The 19,609-nt window shown below is 60.8% G+C and overlaps 1 protein-coding gene across 2 annotated transcripts; it reads left to right on the top strand.

Annotated features, from left to right (window-relative positions):
• Window positions 1–1,589: 1,589 nt before the first annotated feature.
• On the top strand, window positions 1,590–18,991 carry TLCD3B (TLC domain containing 3B). Of its 2 annotated transcripts, XM_053968615.1 has the most exons (6): window positions 1,590–1,786; window positions 3,253–3,460; window positions 6,663–6,746; window positions 8,065–8,278; window positions 10,730–10,825; window positions 15,048–18,991. In XM_053968615.1, the coding sequence occupies exons 2-6, from the start codon at window positions 3,270–3,272 to the stop codon at window positions 15,318–15,320; spliced, it is 858 nt and encodes a 285-aa protein (XP_053824590.1). In that variant the 5' UTR covers window positions 1,590–1,786; window positions 3,253–3,269; the 3' UTR covers window positions 15,321–18,991. The 2 variants fall into 2 exon arrangements, with proteins under 2 accessions (XP_053824590.1, XP_053824591.1); XM_053968616.1 differs by lacking the exons at window positions 1,590–1,786; window positions 3,253–3,460 and adding an exon at window positions 3,587–3,597.
• Window positions 18,992–19,609: the final 618 nt, after the last annotated feature.

Raw genomic sequence — 19,609 nt, 5'->3', positions numbered from 1 at the left:
CCCCCCCCCCCCAGGCGGATTTTAGGGGATTTTTGGGGTCCCTCCCTCCCAGGCGGATTTTTGGGGGATTTTTGGGGTCTCCCTCCTTCCCCAGGCGGACTTTGGGGAATTTTTGGGGTCTTCCTCCCCCCCCCCAGGCAGATTTTCGGGGATTTTTGGGGTCTCTCCCTCCCAGGCGGATTTTTGGGGGATTTCTGGGGTCTCCCTCCCTCCCAAGCAGATTTTGGGTTATTTTGGGTTATTTTTGGGGTCTCTCCCTCCCAGGCGGATTTTGGGTTATTTTGGGGTCTCTCTCCCTCCCAAGCAGATTTTGGGTTATTTTGGGGGATTTTTGGGGTCTCTCCCTCCCAGGCGGACTTTGGGGGATTTTTGGGGTCTCCCTCCCTCCCCAAGCAGATTTTGGGGGATTTCCGGCACCTTTTGGGCTCTCCCTCCCTCGCAGAGCGCTTTGGGCTATTTTTTGGGGGCTCTTTTCGGGGTTTTTTGGGGCTCACTCACCGTGGGGTGTCCGGGGGCGGCGCGGGGGGCTCCGGGGGCTCCCCCTTATATCGGGGTGGGGGGGGGGGACCCCCCCCCGTGACCTTCTCGGGTCCCCTTTGCCCTTTCGGGAGCCCAAAATAGCCCCGCCCCTCCCCCACCCCTGCGCGCCCGCGCTGGGGGAGGGGTGAGGCCGCCCCTCCCCCCCCCCAGCCGATTTTGGGGACCCCCCCCTCCTTTATTTAACCCCCGATTTTGGGGGTTCCCCCCCGTTTTGGGGACTCCTTTTGGCCCCTCCCCCATTTTTTGGGGACCCCCCCCCTCCCAATTCCCCAATTTTTGGGACCCTCCCCCCCCCTTTTTTTTTTTTTTTTTTGGGGGGGGGGGGTCCCGCCCATAATTTTGGGGTTCCTTTTTTTACCCCTCCCCATTTTGGGGTACAATCCCCCACCCCCTGTTTGCCCCTCCCCCCCCTCCCCATTTCGGGACCCTCCCCCAAATTTTTGGGACCCCAAATTTGGCCCCTCCCCCCTTTTTGGGACCCCCCCTCAAATTTGGGGCCCCTCCCCCTTTTTAGGACCCTAAATTTTGGCCCCTCCCCCTTTTTGGGACCCCAAATTTGGCCCCTCCCCCCTTTCTGGGACCCCAAATTTGGCCCCTCCCCCTTTTTGGGACCCTAAATTTTGGGGCTCCTCCTCCCCCCCCCCCCCAAATTTTGGGGTCCCCCTTTGACCCCTCCCCCTCTTTGGGGATCTAATGAGGGGGCGTGGCCTCCGTGGCGCGAGGGGCGGAGCCACCTCCCCCTTCCCTTACGTCAACGTTACAATCTCATTAATATTCATCAGCGCACCCGAGTTAACCGTTAAAATCTCGTTAATATTCATGAGCGCAGATAAGGTGATCGTTTTTATGCTAAATAGCACCGCGTAGCCCCGCCCAGCTCATAAATATGCAACGAAACGCCGCCGTCGCCGTGGCAACCCCTCCCCGCGCGCTCCCATTGGCCGCCCGCCCCTCAAAGCCCCGCCCTTCTCCTCTCCACCAATCAGCGCCGCTCCCCGTGCCGCCTCAGCCAACCAGCGCCCCTGCAACGCCTCACTCTGCCCCGCGACGCTTCCTGATTGGCTGCCGGGCTCCGCCAATCAGCGCGCGCGGCGTTCCCGCCGTTGCTGTGGGGACGGCGCGGCCGCCGGAGGGGGCGGAGCGGCCCTGATGGGGATCCATGCAAATTTATGTAAATGAGCGGCGGGAGCGCCGCCCTGAATATTCATGAGGCGCTGAGGGAGGCCGCAGAACCACCCGGGTGTCGGTGAGGGGGAGATTTATGCAAATTTACCGGGGGGGGAGGGATGGAGGGGAGGGATGGGGTGGGGGCCATGGGGGCGGGGCGAAGGGTTTGGATCCTCCCCTTGCCGCGAGACCACGCCCCTTTGATGACCTAACCTAACCACGCCCCTTATCCCACGGCAAGCCCCGCCCCTCACAGAGAGACACGCCTGCATATTTTATACAAGCCCCGCCCCTCACCTAGAGACCACGCCCCTCCAGCCATTCCCCATCCCCTGATTGGCTCCTTCCCCGAAGCCCCGCCCCCTCCATGCATTCCCATTTTCTTCCCGGTGTCCCTTTGTCCCCCTCCCCCCCTCTTTAGCCCCTCCCTCTCTTTAGCCCCTCCCCCTCATCCCCTCCCCTTCAAGTCCTGCCCCCTTCCCAAAGCCACGCCCTTACAGAAACCCCGCCCCCTCTCAAGCCCCGCCCCCTTCATTCCCAGCGTCCCCTTGTCCCTTCTGTCCCCACCCCCACTGACCCATCCCCCTTAAGCCCCGCCCTCTTCCAAGCCCCGCCCCTTTCCCGTGTCCTTCTCTGTACCTTTGTCCCCTCCCCCTCAGGCCCCGCCCCCTCTGCTCCCATCCCCCACTGACCCTCCCCCCATAGCCACGCCCCTAAATACCAATAAGCCCCGCCCTTCACTGAAGCCCCGCCCCCATACAGTCCGGGTGTCCTCTTGTCGCCACCCCTTGGCCACGCCCCCAAGCCCATTAAACCACGCCCTCCCAAGCCCCGCCCCATTATTCCCAGTGTCCCAATGTCCCTGCCCCCTTAGCCACGCCCCCTAGGCCCCGCCCTCCCCATGCCCCGCCCCCGCCGTGCCCGTTTTCCCCTTGTCCCCATCCCCCTTGGCCACGCCCCTAATCTATAGCCCCGCCCTCCCCTAGCCACGCCCCCCTCATTCCCGGTGTCCCCTGTGTCCCCATCCCCTTGGCCACGCCCCTAACCCCATAGCCCCGCCCCCACCGCTCCCGGTGTCCCTCCCGTTGTCCCGTTGTCCCTATCCCCTTGGCCACGCCCCTAACCCCATAGCCCCGCCCTCCCCAAGGCACGCCCCCCTCATTCCCTCTGTCCCCTGTGTCCCCGTTGTCCCCATCCCCCTTGGCCACGCCCCTAACCCCATAGCCCCGCCCTCCCCAAGCCACGCCCCCCTCATTCCCTCTGTCCCCGGTGTCCCGTTTTCCCCATCCCCTTGGCCACGCCCCTAACCCCATAGCCCCGCCCTCCCCAAGCCCCGCCCCCGCCGCTCCCGGTGTCCCTCCCGGTGTCCCCTGGCCCCGCCCCCTCCGGCCATGCCCGCTCCCCGCGCTGTCCCCGCCGTCCGTGCCGCTGTCCCCGCCGCCCCCGGGCTGTCCCCGCGCTGTCCCCTCGCTGTCCCCTCGCCGTCCCCTCGCCGTCCCCTCGCCGCCCATCCCCCCTGACGCCGCCGCCCCGCCCCCCCGGCAGGCCCCGCCCGGCCGGCCATGCCCGGGGCCGCGGTGTCGCCGGTGTCGCCGGTGTCGCGCGCGGCGCTGCCGCTGTTCCCGGCGCTGCCGGCGGGGCTGCTGTGCCTGCCGGGGCTGCTCTTCTTCCCGGGGCTCTTCCTGCTGGCCCGCCGCGCGCTGGCCTCCATCGCCGGCTGTCCCCAGAGCCGCGCCACCGTGCTGGCCGCCAGGTGACACCGCGGGGACAGGGGACAGGGGATGGGGATGGGGACAGGGACACCGTGCTGGCCGCCAGGTGACACCGCGGGGACAGGGGACAGGGGACAGGGGATGGGGATGGGGACAGGGACACCGTGCTGGCCGCCAGGTGACACCGCGGGGACAGGGGACAGGGGATGGGGACGGGCATGGGGACAGGGGACAGGGACAGGGGATGGGGATGGGGACAAGGGACATAGGACAGGGATGGGGACAGGGGATGGGGACAGGGACAGGGACAGGGGGACAGGGGATGGGGACAGGGACAGGGAGGGGGACAAGGGACAGGGACAGGGACACGGTGCTGGCCACCAGGTGACACCTCGGGGACAGGGGACTAGGGACGGGGATGGGGACAGGGGATGGGGACAGGGGATGGGGACGTGGAACAGGGACAGGGGGACAGCTGGGGGACCCTCGCCATGGCCACCGTGCTGGCTGCCAGGTGGGCTTGGGGACAGCCAGGGGACAGGGAGGGGACAGGGATGAGATGGGACAAGGAGGGGACAGGGAGGGGACAAGGAGGGGGGCAGGGAGAGGACAGGGATGGGGACAGGGAGGGGACAGGGATGGGGACGAGGAGGGGACAAGGAGGGGAAAGGGAGAGGACAAGGAGGGGACATAGAGGGGACAGGGATGGGGGCAGGGAGAGGACAGAGATGGGGACACTGAGGGGACAGGGATGGGTGGCACTGGGCCAGGGAGGGGACACTGCAGGGACAGGGCCAGGGACACTGCAGGGCCAGGGACAGGGATGGGGACACTGCGGGGACAGGGACAGGGATGGGGACACTGAGGGGACAGGGATGGGTGGCACTGGGCCAAGGAGGGGACAGGGATGGGGACAGGGCCAGGGACACTGCAGGGACAGGGACAGGGATGGGGACACTGCAGGGACAGGGATTGGGACAGGACCGAGGACAGGGCTGGGGACACTGCAGGGACAGGGATGGGTGGCACTGGGCCAGGGAAGGGCCAGGGATGGGGACAGGGCTGGGGACACTGCAGGGACAGGGATGGGGACAGGACCGAGGACAGGGCTGGGGACACTGCAGGGACAGGGATGGGGACAGGACCAAGGACAGGGCTGGGGACACTGCGGGGACAGGGATGGGGACAGGACCGAGGACAGGGCTGGGGACACTGCAGGGACAGGGCTGGGTGGCATCGGGCCAGGGATGGGGACAGGGCCAGGGACACTGCAGGGACACGGATGGGTGGCACCGGGACAGGGAGGGGACAGGGATGGGGACAGGGCCAGGGACACTGCAGGGACAGGGATGGGGACACTGAGGGGACAAGGACAGGGATGGGTGACACTGGGCCAGGGCCAGGAAGGGGACAAGGATGGGACAGGGAGGGGACAGGGATGGGGACACTGCAGGGACAGGGATGGGGACACTGAGGGGACAGGGAGGGGACAGGGATGGGGACACTGCAGGGACAGGGATGGGGACACTGAGGGGACAGGGAGGGGACAGGGATGGGGACACTGCAGGGACAGGGATGGGGACACTGAGGGGACAGGGAGGGGACAGGGATGGGGACACTGCAGGGACAGGGATGGGGACACTGAGGGGACAGGGATGGGGGCAGGACCAAGGACAGGGATGTGGACACTGCAGGGACAGGGATGGGTGGCACCAGGCCAGGGAGGGGACAGGGGTGGGGACAGGGAGGGGACAGGGCTGGGTGGCACCGGGCCAGGGAGGGGACAGGGAGGGGACAGGGATGGGGACAGGGATGGGGACAGGGATGGGGACAGGGCCACTTCCAGGCCGCTGGTGGCCTGGGCAGGAGGGATCAGGGACAGTGACAGTGACAAGGCCAGGCCGGGGGGGCTGGGGACAATCCGGGGGGATTGGGGACAATCCTGGGGGATTGGGGACAATCGGGGGGGGATCAGGGACAGGACAGGGACAATCCGGGGGGAGGGGTTGGGGACAATCCGGGGAGGGATTTGGGGACAATCCGGGGGGGGTTGGTGACACTCCAGGGGGTTGGTGACACTTCGGGGGGTTGGTGACAATCCAAGGGGGGTTGGTGACACTCCAGGGGGGGTTGGTGACACTCCAGGGGGGGTTGGTGACAATCCGGGGGGGGTTGGTGACAATCCAGGGGGGGTTGGTGACACTCTGGGGGGGTTGGTGACACTCCGGGGGGGGTTGGTGACACTCCAGGGGGGTTGGTGACACTCTGGGGGGGTTGGTGACACTCCAGGGGGGTTGGTGTCACTCCGGGGGGGGTTTGGTGACAATCCGGGGGGGGCAGGGCAGGATTAGCCGGTGACGCGGGGACAGCGCGGGGACACGGGGACACGGCTTAGGGACGTCAGCGCGGGCCCAGCCCCCCCCGTGTCACCCGTGTCCCCATCCCCCGCCGTGTCACCTGTGTCACCTCCGTGTCACCCGCATGTCACCCGTGTCCCCATCCCCCGCCGTGTCACCTGTGTCATCTGCGTGTCACCCGCATGTCACCCGTGTCACCTCAGTGTCACCCGCATGTCACCCGTGTCCCCATCCCCCGCCGTGTCACCTGTGTCACCTCCATGTCACCTGCCTGTCACCTGTGTCACCTCCGTGTCACCCGCATGTCACCCGTGTCCCCATCCCCCACCGTGTCACCCGTGTCACCTCGGTGTCACCCGCGTGTCACTGCTGTCCCCACAGCCCCTGTCCCTGTGTCACTGCTGTCCCTGTGTCCCCCCTGTCACTGCTGTCCCCACATCCGTCCTGTCCCCATGTGTCACCCCTGATGTCCCCTGATGTCCCCTGATGTCCCCATGTCCCCTGTGTCCCCTGCTGTCCCTGTGTCCCCTGATGTCCCCATGTCCCCCCTGCTGTCCCTGTGTTCCAGTGTCGCCTGTGTCACCCCTGTGTCACCCCTGTGTCACCCCCGTGTCCCCTGTGTCCCCAGGCTGGTGTCCTCGGTGCTGCTGTCCCCGTGTCACCCCTGTGTCACCCCTGATGTCCCCATGTCACCCTGTGTCCCCAGGCTGGTGTCCTCAGTGCTGCTGTCCCTGTGTCACCCCCGTGTCACCCCTGATGTCCCCTGTGTCACCCCCGTGTCACCCCTGTGTCCCCAGGCTGGTGTCCTCGGTGCTGCTGTCCCCGTGTCACCCCCGTGTCACCCCCGTGTCACCCCTGATGTCCCCATGTCACCCTGTGTCCCCAGGCTGGTGTCCTCGGTGCAGGCCGTGATGGCCTCCACGGCCGGGTACATCATCTCCAGCTCCTGCCAGCACGTCATCGATGACCAGTGAGTGACACCAGGGACACACCTGGGGACACCTGGGGACACCTGGGGACACACCTGGGGACACACCTGGGGACACCTGGGACACACCTGGGGACACACCTGGGACACACCTGGGACACACCTGGGGGCAGCTGGGGACACACCTGGGCACATGGGTTATCTGGACACACGTGGGCACACCTGGGGCACACTTTGAGCACACCTGGGGCACACCTGGGGCACACCCGGGCACACTGTGAGCACACCTGTGCCCACCTGAGGCACACCTGGGGCACTCTGTGAGCACACCTGGGCACTCTGGGGCACACCTGGGGAACACTGAGCACACCTGGGGCACACCCGGGCACACTTTGAGCACACCTGGGGCACACCTGGGCACACCTGTGCCCACCTGAGGCACACCTGGGCACACCTGGGCACACTGTGAGCACACCTGGGCACACTTTGAGCACACCTGGGCACACCTGGGCACACTGTGAGCACACCTGGGCACACTTTGAGCACACCTGGGCACACTGTGAGCACACCTGGGCACACCTGGGCACACCTGGGCACACTCTGAGCACACCTGGGGCACACCTGGGCACACTTTGAGCACACCTGGGCACACTGTGAGCACACCTGGGGCACACCTGGGCACACTGTGAGCACACCTGGGCACACCCGGGCACACTTTGAGCACACCTGGGGCACACCTGGGCACACTGTGAGCACACCTGGGCACATCTGGGCACACCTGGGCACACTGTGAGCACACCTGGGCACACTTGGGGCACACCTGGGCACACTTTGAGCACACCTGGGGCACACCTGGGCACACTGTGAGCACACCTGGGGCACACCTGGGCACACTCTGAGCACACCTGGGCACACTTTGAGCACACCTGGGGCACACCTGGGCACACTCTGAGCACACCTGGGCACACTTTGAGCACACCTGGGGCACACTTGGGGCACACCTGGGCACACTCTGAGCACACCTGGGCACACCTGTGCCCACCTGAGGCACACCTGGGGCACACCCGGGCACACTTTGAGCACACCTGGGGCACACCTGGGGCACACTTGGGGCACACTGTGAGCACACCTAGGCACACTTTGAGCACACCTGTGCCCACCTGAGGCACACCTGGGCACACCTGGGCACACTTTGAGCACACCTGTGCCCACCTGAGGCACACCTGGGGCACACCCGGGCACACTTTGAGCACACCTGGGGCACACCTGGGGCACACTTTGAGCACACCTGGGGCACACCTGGGCACACTTTGAGCACACCTGTGCCCACCTGAGCCCACCTGTGCCCCCGTGCCTGCAGGCACTGGCTGGCCGCCGCCTACCCGCCCTTCGCCGTGCCCTACTTCGTGTACGACGTGTACGCCATGTACCTGTGCCACCTGCAGCGCGCCCAGGTGAAGGGGCACGGGCAGGGCGGCCCCGCCCCGCGCGCCGCCGCCGCCTTCCTGCGCCAGGAGCTGCTCATGGTGCTGCACCACGCGGCCATGGTGCTCGTCTGCTTCCCCGTGGCCACCGTGAGTCACCTGGGCACACCTGGGCACACCTGGGGCACACCTGGGCACACCTGGGCACACCTGGGGGGCACCTGGGGCACACCTGGGGCACCTGGGTACACCTGGGCACACCTGGGTACAGCTGGGCACACCTGGGCACAGGGGTTCATGGTGCTCGTCTGCTTCCCCGTGGCCACCGTGAGTCACCTGGGCACACCTGGGGGGCACCTGGGGGGCACCTGGGGTACCTGGGTACACCTGGGCACACCTGGGCACACCTGGGGGGCACCTGGGGCACCTGGGCACAGCTGGGTACAGCTGGGATAGAGCTGGGCACACCTGGGGCACCTGGGTACACCTGGGCACAGCTGGGTGCAGGTGGGATAGAGCTGGGATAGAGTTGAGATAGAGCTGGGCACACACCTGGGCACACCTGGGCACACCTGGGCACACCTGGGCACACCTGGGGCACCTGGGCACAGCTGGGTACAGCTGGGATAGAGCTGGGATAGAGCTGGGCACACCTGGGCACACCTGGGCACACCTGGGCACACCTGGGCACAGCTGGGATAGAGCTGGGATAGAGTTGAGATAGAGCTGGGCACACACCTGGGCACACCTGGGCACACCTGGGCACACCTGGGCACAGGGGTTCATGGTGCTCGTCTGCTTCCCCGTGGCCACCATGAGTCACCTGGGCACACCTGGGGGGCACCTGGGGCACCTGGGGCACACCTGGGTACACCTGGGCACAGCTGGGTGCAGCTGGGATAGAGCTGGGCACACCTGGGCACACCTGGGGGGCACCTGGGGCACACCTGGGGCACCTGGGTACACCTGGGCACACCTGGGTACAGCTGGGCACACCTGGGCACAGGGGTTCATGGTGCTCGTCTGCTTCCCCGTGGCCACCGTGAGTCACCTGGGCACACCTGGGGGGCACCTGGGGGGCACCTGGGGCACCTGGGTACACCTGGGCACAGCTGGGCACACCTGGGCACAGGGGTTCATGGTGCTCGTCTGCTTCCCCGTGGCCACCGTGAGTCACCTGGGCACACCTGGGGGGCACCTGGGGCACACCTGGGCACACCTGGGCACACCTGGGCACACCTGGGCACACCTGGGGGGCACCTGGGGCACCTGGGCACAGCTGGGTGCAGCTGGGATAGAGCTGGGATAGAGTTGAGATAGAGCTGGGCACACACCTGGGCACACCTGGGCACACCTGGGCACACCTGGGGCACACCTGGGGCACCTTGGGGAGGATCTGGGGACACCGTGGAGACTTTGGGGACACCTGGGGACACCTTGGGGGGTTGGGGACACTCTGGGTGACACTTTGGGACCCTGGGTGACATTTAGGGGTTTAGGGACACTCTGGGGGGGTTGGGGACACTTTGGGGACACCTTGGGGGGGGTAGGGACACCTGGGGACACTCTGGGGACCCTGGGTGACATTTGGGGTTTTGGGGACACTTTGGGGTGTTTGGGACACTCTGGGGGGGTTGGGGACACTTTGGGGGCATTTTGGCGACCCTGGGTGACATTTGGGGGTTTGGGGACACTCTGGGGGGGTTGGGGACACTCTGGGGACACTCTGGGTGACTTTGGGGACACCGTGGAGACTTTGGGGACACCTGGGGACACTCTGGGGGGGTTGGGGACACTTTGGGGACACTCTGGAGGGGGTTGGGGACACTTTGGGGACCCTGGGTGACTTTTGGGGGGGCTGGGGACACTTTGGGGACACTTGGGGACCCTGGGTGACTTTTGGGGGGGCTGGGGACACTTTGGGGGGGGGTAGGGACACCTGGGGACACTCTGGGGACCCTGGGTGACATTAGGGGGTTTGGGGACACTCTGGGGGGGTTGGGACACTTTGGGGACACTCTGGAGAGGGTTGGGGACACTCTGCGGGGGTTGGGGACACTTTGGGGACACTCTGGGGGGGTTGGGGACACTCTGGGGGGGTTGGGACACTTTGGGGACACCTTGGGGACACTTTGGGGACACTCTGGGGACCCTGGGTGACATTTGGGGTTTTGGGGACACTTTGGGGTGTTTGGGGACACTCTGGGGGGGTTGGGGACACTTTGGGGACACTCTGGGTGACTTTGGGGACACCTGGGGACACTTTGGGGGGGTTGGGGACACTCTGGAGGGGGTTGGGGACACTTTGGGGACGCTGGGTGACATTTGGGGGTCTGGGGACACCTGGGGACACCTGGGGACACTCTGGGGGGGTTGGGGACACTTGGGGACACTTTGGGACCCTGGGTGATATTTGGGCGTTTGGGGACACTTTGGAGGGTTTGGGGACACTCTGGGGGGGGGTTGGGGACACCTGGGGACACTTTGGGGACACTTTGGGGGGTTTGGGGACACTCTGGGGGGGTTGGGGACACCTGGGGACACTTTGGGGACACTTTGGGGACACTTTGGGGACAGCCGGCTGTGCCTCGGTGTCCCCAGCTGTGGCGGCAGGGCAAGGGCGACTTCTTCCTGGGCTGTCTCCTGATGGCCGAGCTGAGCACGCCCTTCGTGTGCCTGGGCAAGGTCCTCATCCTGGTGAGTGTCCCCAAGGGTGTCCCCAAGTGTCCCCGAGTGTCCCCAAACCCCAAAAAACCAAAAACCCCGAAAAAATCCCACGGAAAATGGGCAAAAAATGGAGAAATCCCATTAAAATCCCATAAAAATCCTAAAAAATCCCATAAAATCCACTGCTAAACCTGGGCCAGGTTCTCATCCTGGTGAGTGTCCCCAAGGGTGTCCCCAAGTGTCCCCAAATGTCCCCGAGTGTCCCCAAACCCCAAAAAACCAAAAACCCCGAAAAAATCCCACGGAAAATGGGCAGAAAATGGAAAAATCCCATTAAAATCCCATAAAATCCACTCCTAAACCTGGACCAGGTCCTCATTCTGGGGACTGTCCCCGAGTGTCCCCAAGTGTCCTCAAGTGTCCCCGAGTGTCCCCAAATCCCAAAAAACCAAAAACCCCAAAAAAATCCCACGGAAAATGGGCAAAAAATGGAGAAATCCCATAAAAATCCCATAAAAATCCCATAAAATCCACTGCTAAACCTGGGCCAGGTTCTCATCCTGGTGAGTGTCCCCAATGATGTTCCCAAGGGTGTCCCCAAGGGTGTCCCCAAATGTCCCCAAACCCCAAAAAACCAAAAACTCAAAAAAAATCCCACGAAAAATGGGCAAAAAATGGAGAAATCCCATTAAAATCCCATAAAAATCCCATAAAAATCCTATAAAATCCCATAAAATCCACGGCTAAACCTGGGCCAGGTCCTCATCCTGGTGAGTGTCCCCAAGTGTCCCCGAGTGTCCCCGAGTGTCCCCAAACCCCAAAAAACCAAAAACCCCAAAAAAATCCCATAGAAAATGGCCAAAACATGGAGAAATCCCATTAAAATCCCATAAAAATCCCTTAAAATCCACCCCAAAGTCCCCAATGAGACCCAAAAAATCCTAAGAAAGCCCCCAAAATTCCCCCAAAATCCTAAAAAGATCCCAAAAAAATCCCAGAAAACCCCAAAATTAAAAATATGCAAAATATCCCCAAAAATCACCTCAAAATTCCCCCCTAAAAAATCCCAAAAAATCCCCAAAATCCCCCAAAAATTCCCAAAACGTTTCACAAAAAATCCACAAAAATCCCCAAAATCCCAAAAATCCCCCAAAATCCCCAAAATTCCCCCAAAATCTCAAAAAATCCCCCCAAATTCCCCAAAAATTCTGAAAATTTTGAAAATTCAAAAAAAACTCCCAAAAAAATTCCCCCCGAAATCCCAAAAAATTCTCGAAAAAATCCAAAAAATCCCCAAAAATCCCGAAAATCCCCAAAAATGTCCAAATGCTCCAGAACCCAAAAATAATAAAAAAGAAATCCCAAAAATCCTCCCAAAATTCCCAAAAATCCTCAAAATCCCCAAAAATCCCCAAAAAATCCACAAAAATCCCCAAAATCCCCCAAAAAATCCCCAAAAATCCCCCAAAACTCCCCCAAAATTCCCCAAAATCCAAAAAATTCCCCAAAAATTCCCCAAAAAATCCCCCAAAAATCCCCAAAATTAAAAAAAATCCCAAAAATGCCTAGAAAATTCCCCAAAATTCCCCCAAAATTCACCAAAAATCCCCTAAAAACCACCCAAAAATCCCAAAAGAATCATCAAAAAATCCCCCAAATCCCCTTCCCCAAAAATCCCCCAAAAATCCCAAAACTCCCAAAAAAAGCCCAAAATTCCCAAAAATTCCAAAAAACCCCAAATCCCCAAAAATCCCCAAAAAATTCAGTTTAAACCCCAAAAAATCCCCAAAAATCCCAAAAAAATCCCCAAAAATCCCCCCAAATCCCCCCAAAAATCCCCAAAATCCCCAAAAATCTCAAAAAAATCCCCCAAAAATCCCCAAAATCCCCCAAAAATCCCCCAAAATCCCCCAAATCCCCCAAAATCCCCCAAAAATCCCCCAAAAATCCCCCAAATCCCCCAAAATCCCAAAAAAATCCCCAAAAATCCCCAAAAATCCCCAAAAATCCCCCAAAATCCCCAAAAAATCCCCCAAAATCCCCCAAATCCCCCCAAATCCCCCAAAAATCCCCAAAATCCCCAAAATCCCCAAAAATCTCAAAAACATACCCAAAAAATCCCCAAAATCCCAAAAAATCCCCCCCAAAAATCCCAAAAAATCCCCAAAAATCTCCCCCAGAACTCCCCGAAATCTAAAACAAATCCCAGAAAATAAAAAAATCTATAAAAATCCCCAAAAATTCCCAAAATCCCAAAAAAAATCCCAAAAAAATCCCCCAAATATCCCCAAAAATCCCCCAAAAATCCCCAAAAAATCCCAAAAAATCCCCCAAAATCCCCAAAAATCCCAAAAAATCTCCCTAAAATCCCCAAAAAATCCCCCAAAATCCCCAAAAAATCCCAAAAATCCCCCCAAAAATCCCAAAAAAATCCCAAAAAATCCCCAAAAATACCCAAAAAATCCCCCCAAAAATCCCAAAAAATCTCCTAAAAATCCCCCAAAAAATCCCCAAAAATCCCCAAAATCCCAAAAAATCTCCCAAAAATCCCAAAAATCCCCAAAATCAAAAGAAAAAATCCCCCAAAAAATCCCAACAAATCCCCACAAATCCCCAAAAATCCAAAAAAAATCCCCAAAAAATCCCCAAAAATCCCAAAAAATCCCCAAAAAGATCCCAAAAAATCCCCAAAAAATCCCAAAACTATCCCAAAAAATCCCAAAAAATCACCAAAAGATCCCAAAAATCCTCAAAAAAATCCCCAAAAATCCCACCAGCCTCGTTCCCGAGGGTCCCCAAATCCCAGCTGGCCCCAAACCCCCCCGAGATGTGACCACCTCGGGTTCCTCCACTTCTCCTCACCCCCCAAACCCCTTTGAGGTCCCCATGGATTTGTCACCTTCCAGAGACTCCATAACCACATCTGGCCCCTTCCAGAAAGTTCCCAGTTGTCCTCCTCAAACCCCCCCGAGATGTGACCACCACGGGTTCCTCCCCTTCTCCTCACCCCCCAAGCCCCTTTGAGGTCCCCATGGATTTGTCACCTTCCAGAGACTCCATAACCACATCGGGATTTCCCTTCCCACCCCTCCGTTGGTTTCTCCAAACCCCTCTGAGATGTGACCACCACGGGTTCCTCCCCTTCTCCTCACCCCCCAAGCCCCTTTGAGGTCTCCATGGATTTGTCACCTTCCAGAGACTCCATAACCACATCTGGCCCCTTCCAGAGTGCCCCCAGTTGTCCTCCTCAAACCCCCCCGAGATGCGACCACCACAGATTTCTCCCCTTCTCCTCACCCCCCAAGCCCCTTTGAGGCATCCCCATGTCCCCCAACCCCTGGAGACTCCATAACCACATTGGGATTTCCCTGCCCACCCCTCAGTTGGTTTCTCCAAACCCCTCTGAGATGTGACCACCACGGGTTCCTCCTGTTCTCCTCAACCCCAAGCCCCTTTGAGGTCCCCATGGATTTGTCACCTTCCAGAGACTCCATAACCACATCGGGATTTCCCTTCCCACCCCTCCATTGGTTTCTCCAAACCCCTCTGAGATGTCACCACCACGGGTTCCTCCCTTTTTCCTCACCCCCCAAGCCCCTTTGAGGTGTCCCCGTGTCCCCCAACCCCTGGAGACTCCATAACCACATCTGGCCCCTTCCAGAGTGCCCCCAGTTGTCCTCCTCAAACCCCCCCGAGATGTGACCACCACGGGTTCCTCCCCTTCTCCTCACCCCACAAGAACTTTTGAGGTCCCCATGGATTTGTCACCTTCCAGAGACTCCATAACCACATCTGGCCCCTTCCAGAAAGTTCCCAGTTGTCCTCCTCAAACCCCCCCGAGATGTGACCACCACGGGTTCCTCCCCTTCTCCTCACCCCCCAAGCCCCTTTGAGGTCCCCATGGATTTGTCACCCTCCAGAGACCCCAGAACCACATTGGGATTTCCCTTCCCACCTCTCAATTGGTTTCTCCAAACCCCTCTGAGATGCAACCACCTCAGGTTCCTCCCCTTCTCCTCACCCCCCAAGAACTTTTGAGGTCCCCATGGATTTGTCACCTTCCAGAGACTCCATAACCACATCGGGATTTCCCTTCCCACCCCTCCATTGGTTTCTCCAAACCCCCCTGAGATGTGACCACCTCGGGTTCCTCCCTTTTTCCTCACCCCCCAAGCCCCTCTGAGGCGTCCCCGTGTCCCCCGCGCCGCGGAGCCGCCGTCGCCGTTCGGTGACGGCGGCGCCGTCCCCGCAGCTGCGGCGGCAGCACACGGCGCTGCACAAGCTCAACGGGCTGGCGCTGCTGGTGACCTTCCTGGGCTGCCGCGTGCTGCTCTTCCCCTACCTGTACTGGGCCTACGGGCGGCAGCGCGGGCTGGCGCTGCTGCGCGTGCCGGCCGCGCTGCCCCCGGCCTACAACGCCGCCGCCGCCGCGCTGGCGGCGCCGCAGCTCTACTGGTTCGGCCTCATCTGCCGCGGCGCCTGGCGGCTCTTCCGGCCCGCGGGGACCCCGCCCCGGCCGCCCTGAGGGGACGAGCCCGGGGACAAGACGGGGAGAACCCGGGGACGGCCCCGGGGCGGCCCAGGGAGAAGCCAGGACAACCCCAGGATGACCCAGGACAACCCAGGGAGAAGCCAGGACAACCCAGGGAGATCCCAGGACAACCCCAGGACAACCCGGGGAGAACCCAGGACAACCCCAGGATGATCCAGGACAACCCAGGAGATCCCAGGAGAACCCAGGACAACCCCAGGATGACCCAGGACAACCCCAGGACAACCCAGGAGATCCCAGGACAACCCAGGGAGATCCCAGGACATCCCAGGGAGATACCAGGACAATCCGGGGAGAAGCCAGGGAGATCCCAGGACAACCCGGGGAGATCCCAGGACATCCCAGGGAGATCCCAGGACAACCCCAGGATGACCCAGGACAACCCAGAACATCCCAGGACAACCCAGGACAACCCAGGACAACCCAGGGAGATCCCAGGACAACCCGGGGATGACCCAGGACATCCCAGGACATCCCAGGACAACCTGGGATGACCCAGGATAACCCAGGGAGAGCCCAGAACAACCCGGGGACGACCCAGGACAACCCAGGACAACCCGGGATGACCCAGGACAACCCAGGACAACCCGGGATGACCCAGGACAACCCGGGCAGAACCCAGAACAATCCGGGAACAACCCAGGACAATCCAGGACAGCCCAGGGCAACCCAGGGAGGACCTGGGGACAACCCAGGGGCAACCCGGGGAGAACCTGGGGAGAACCCAGGACAACCCAGGACAACCTGGGGAGAACCTGGGACAACCCGGGGACAACCTGGGGAGAACCTGGGACAACCTGGGCCAACCTGGGGACAACTTGGGAGAACCTGGGACAACCCAGGACAACCTGGGGACAACCTGGGGGGACCTGGGGACAGCCTGGGGACAACTTGGGGAGAACCTGGGACAACCTGGGACAACCCGGGGACAACCTGGGGAGAACCCAGGACAACCCAGGACAACCTGGGGAGGACCCGGAGACAACCTGGGGACAACCTGGGACAACCTGGGGGGACCTGGGGACAACCTGGGGAGAACCTGGGACAACCCAGGACAACCTGGGGACAACCTGGGACAACCTGGGGGGACCTGGGGACAACCTGGGACAACCCAGGACAACCTGGGGACAACCTGGGACAACCTGGGGACAATCTGGGGAGAACCTGGGGACAACCTGGGGAGAACCTGGGACAGCCTGGGGACACCTGGGGGGACCTGGGACAACCTGGGACAACCTGGGGAGGACCTGGTGGGACCCGGAGCCCTGGGGGAGGGGGTGGGGCGGGCCGGGGTGGCCTGGAGGGTCTCGGGGGTGTCCTGAGGGGTCCTGGGGTGGCTGCGGGACACCCTGAAGGGGACAGCCTGCGGTGGCTTTGGGACATCTTGAAGGGGACAGCCTGTGGGACATCCATGGGACACCTGGGGCGGCTCTGGGACATCCCTGGGACACCCCGGGTGGCTTTGGGACATCCCTGGGACACTTTGGGGCACCCAGGAGTGGCTTTGGGACGTCTCTGGGTCGCCCCGGGTGGTTTTGGGTCACCCTGGGACACTTTGGGACACCCCCGGGTGGCTCTGGGACACCCATGGGACACCCATGGGACATCTGCGGTGGCTTTGGGACATTTCTGGGACACCCCGGGTGACTCTGGGACACCCATGGGACACCCTGGGGTGGCTCTGGGACAGCCGCGGGGTGGCGTTGGGTGATCTTGGGACACCCGTGGGACACTTTGGGACATCCCTGGGACACCCCGGGGTGGCTTTGGGACATCCCTGGGACACCTTGGGACACCTTGGGACACCCTGAAGGGGACACCCTGCAGTGGCTCTGTGACATCCGTGGGACACTTTGGGACACCCATGGGACACCCCTGGTGGCTCTGGGACACCCATGGGACACTTTGGGACACCCCGGGTGGCTTTGGGACGTCTCTGGGACACCCCGGGTGGTTTTGAGACACCCTGGGAAACCCTGGGACACCCCGGGGTGGCTCTGGGACACCCATGGGACACTTTGGGACACCCTGGGGTGGCTCTGGGACATCCCTGGGACACCCTGGGACACCCGGGTGGCTTTGGGACATTTCTGGGACACTTTGGGATGCCCCGGTGGCTTTGGGACGTCTCTGGGACACCCCGGGTGGTTTTGGGACACCCTGGGACACATTGGGGCATCCCTGGGACACCCATGGGACACCCTGGGATGGCTCTGGGACATCCCTGGGACACCCATGGGACACCTTGGGACACCCCCGGGTGGCTTTGGGACACCCATGGGACACTTTGGGACACCCCCGGGTGGCTTTGGGACACCCATGGGACACCCAGAAGGGGACACCCTGCGGTGGCTCTGGGACATCCATGGGACACCTGGGGCAGCTCTGGGACACCTATGGGACACCCCTGGGACACCTGGGGTGGCTTTGGGACATCCCTGGGACACTTTGGGACATCCCCGGGGTGGCTCTGGGACATCGGCAGGGTGGCGTTGGGCGATCCTGGGACACCCATGGGACACGCTGGGGTGGCTTTGGGACATCCCTGGGACACCCTGGGACACCCCTGGTGGCTCTGGGACACCCATGGGACACCTCTGGGGTGGCTTTGGGACATCCCTGGGACACTGTGGGGTGGCTTTGGGACAGCTGTGAGACATCCCTGGGACATCTGTGGTGGCTTTGGGACATCCCTGGGACACCCCTGGGACACCCTGGGGTGGCTTTGGGACACCCTGGGACACTTTGGGACACCCCGGGTGGCTCTGGGACACCCCTGGGACACCCATGGGACATCTGTGGTGGCTTTGGGACATCCCTGGGACACTTTGGGACACCTTGGGACACCCCAGGTGGCTCTGGGACGTCTCTGGGACACCCGGGGTGGCTTTGGGACACCCCGGGGTGGCTTTGGATGATCTTGGGACACCTTTGGACACCCTGGGGTGGCTCTGGGACGTCTCTGGGACACCCCCGGCTGGTTTTGGGACATCCCTGGGACACCCTGGGACACGCCGGGGTGGCTTTGGGACACCTGTGAGACATCCCTGGGACATTTGCGGTGGCTTTGGGACATCCCTGGGACACCCCTGGGACACCCTGAAGGGGACACCCTGCAGTGGCTCTGGGACATCCGTGGGACACTTTGGGACACCCATGGGACACCTCTGGTGGCTTTGGGTGATCTTGGGACACCCATGGGACACTTTGTGACATCCCTGGGACATCTGCGGTGGCTTTGGGACATCCCTGGGACACCCCGGGGTGGCTTTGGGTGATCTTGGGACACTTTGGGACACCCATGGGACACTTTGGGACACCTGGGGTGGCTCTGGGACATTCCTGGGACACTGTGGGACACCCGGGTGGCTCTGGGGTCCCCGTGGGTTTTTTGGGTCCCTTTGGGGTTTTTTTGGGTCCCTTTGGGGTTTTTTTGGGTCCCTTTGGGTTTTTTTGGGTCCCTTTGGGGTTTTTTTGGGTCCCTTTGGGTTTTTTTGGGTCCCTTTGGGGTTTTTTTGGGTCCCTTTGGGTTTTTTTGGGTCCCTTTGGGGTTTTTTTGGGTCCCTTTGGGTTTTTTTGGGTCCCTTTGGGGGTTTTTTGGGTCCCCCCGCCCCTCCCCCATTAAAGGCTGCGGCACTTCCGGCTCTGAGAGACTCCTGCTTGGGGGAGGGGCGGGGCCGGAGTGACCGCGAGTGACCACTGAGTGACCACTGACCACTGAGTGACCACGAGTGACCAGTGAGTGACCACTGAGTGACCAGTGACCACTGAGTGACCAGTGAGTGACCACTGACCACTGAGTGACCACTGAGTGACCCTGAGTGACCACTGAGTGACCACTGAGTGACCACTGACCAATGAGTGACCAATGAGTGACCCCTGAGTGACCCCTGAGTGACCAATAAATCAATAAAAATTCCAAATAAAACAAATCCCAAATCACTGAAAAAATCCGAATAAATGAAAAATCCCAAATCAATGAAAAATTCTCATTAAAAATCCAAATTAATGAAGAATTCCCAATTGAAAATTCCGAATTAATCAAAATTCCGCAAGAAAATCGACGAAGGAAAGAAAAATAAGAAATAAAAAAAAGCCGAATAAAAAAAATCCCAAATCGATTTTTAAAAATTCCAAAGAAAAGATTTCAAATCAAGAAAAAAAATCTGAATTAAAAAATTCCGAATAAAATCAAAATTCCGATTAAAAAACCCAAATTAATGAAGGATTCCAAGGGAAAAAATCCAAATTAATCAAAAATT

The sequence above is a fragment of the Vidua chalybeata genome, chromosome 37, assembly GCF_026979565.1.
Source record: "Vidua chalybeata isolate OUT-0048 chromosome 37, bVidCha1 merged haplotype, whole genome shotgun sequence".
Classification (NCBI taxonomy): domain Eukaryota; kingdom Metazoa; phylum Chordata; class Aves; order Passeriformes; family Viduidae; genus Vidua; species Vidua chalybeata.
Note: the sequence above shows the minus strand (reverse complement) of the source record. Positions and strands in the feature narration are given on the sequence as shown.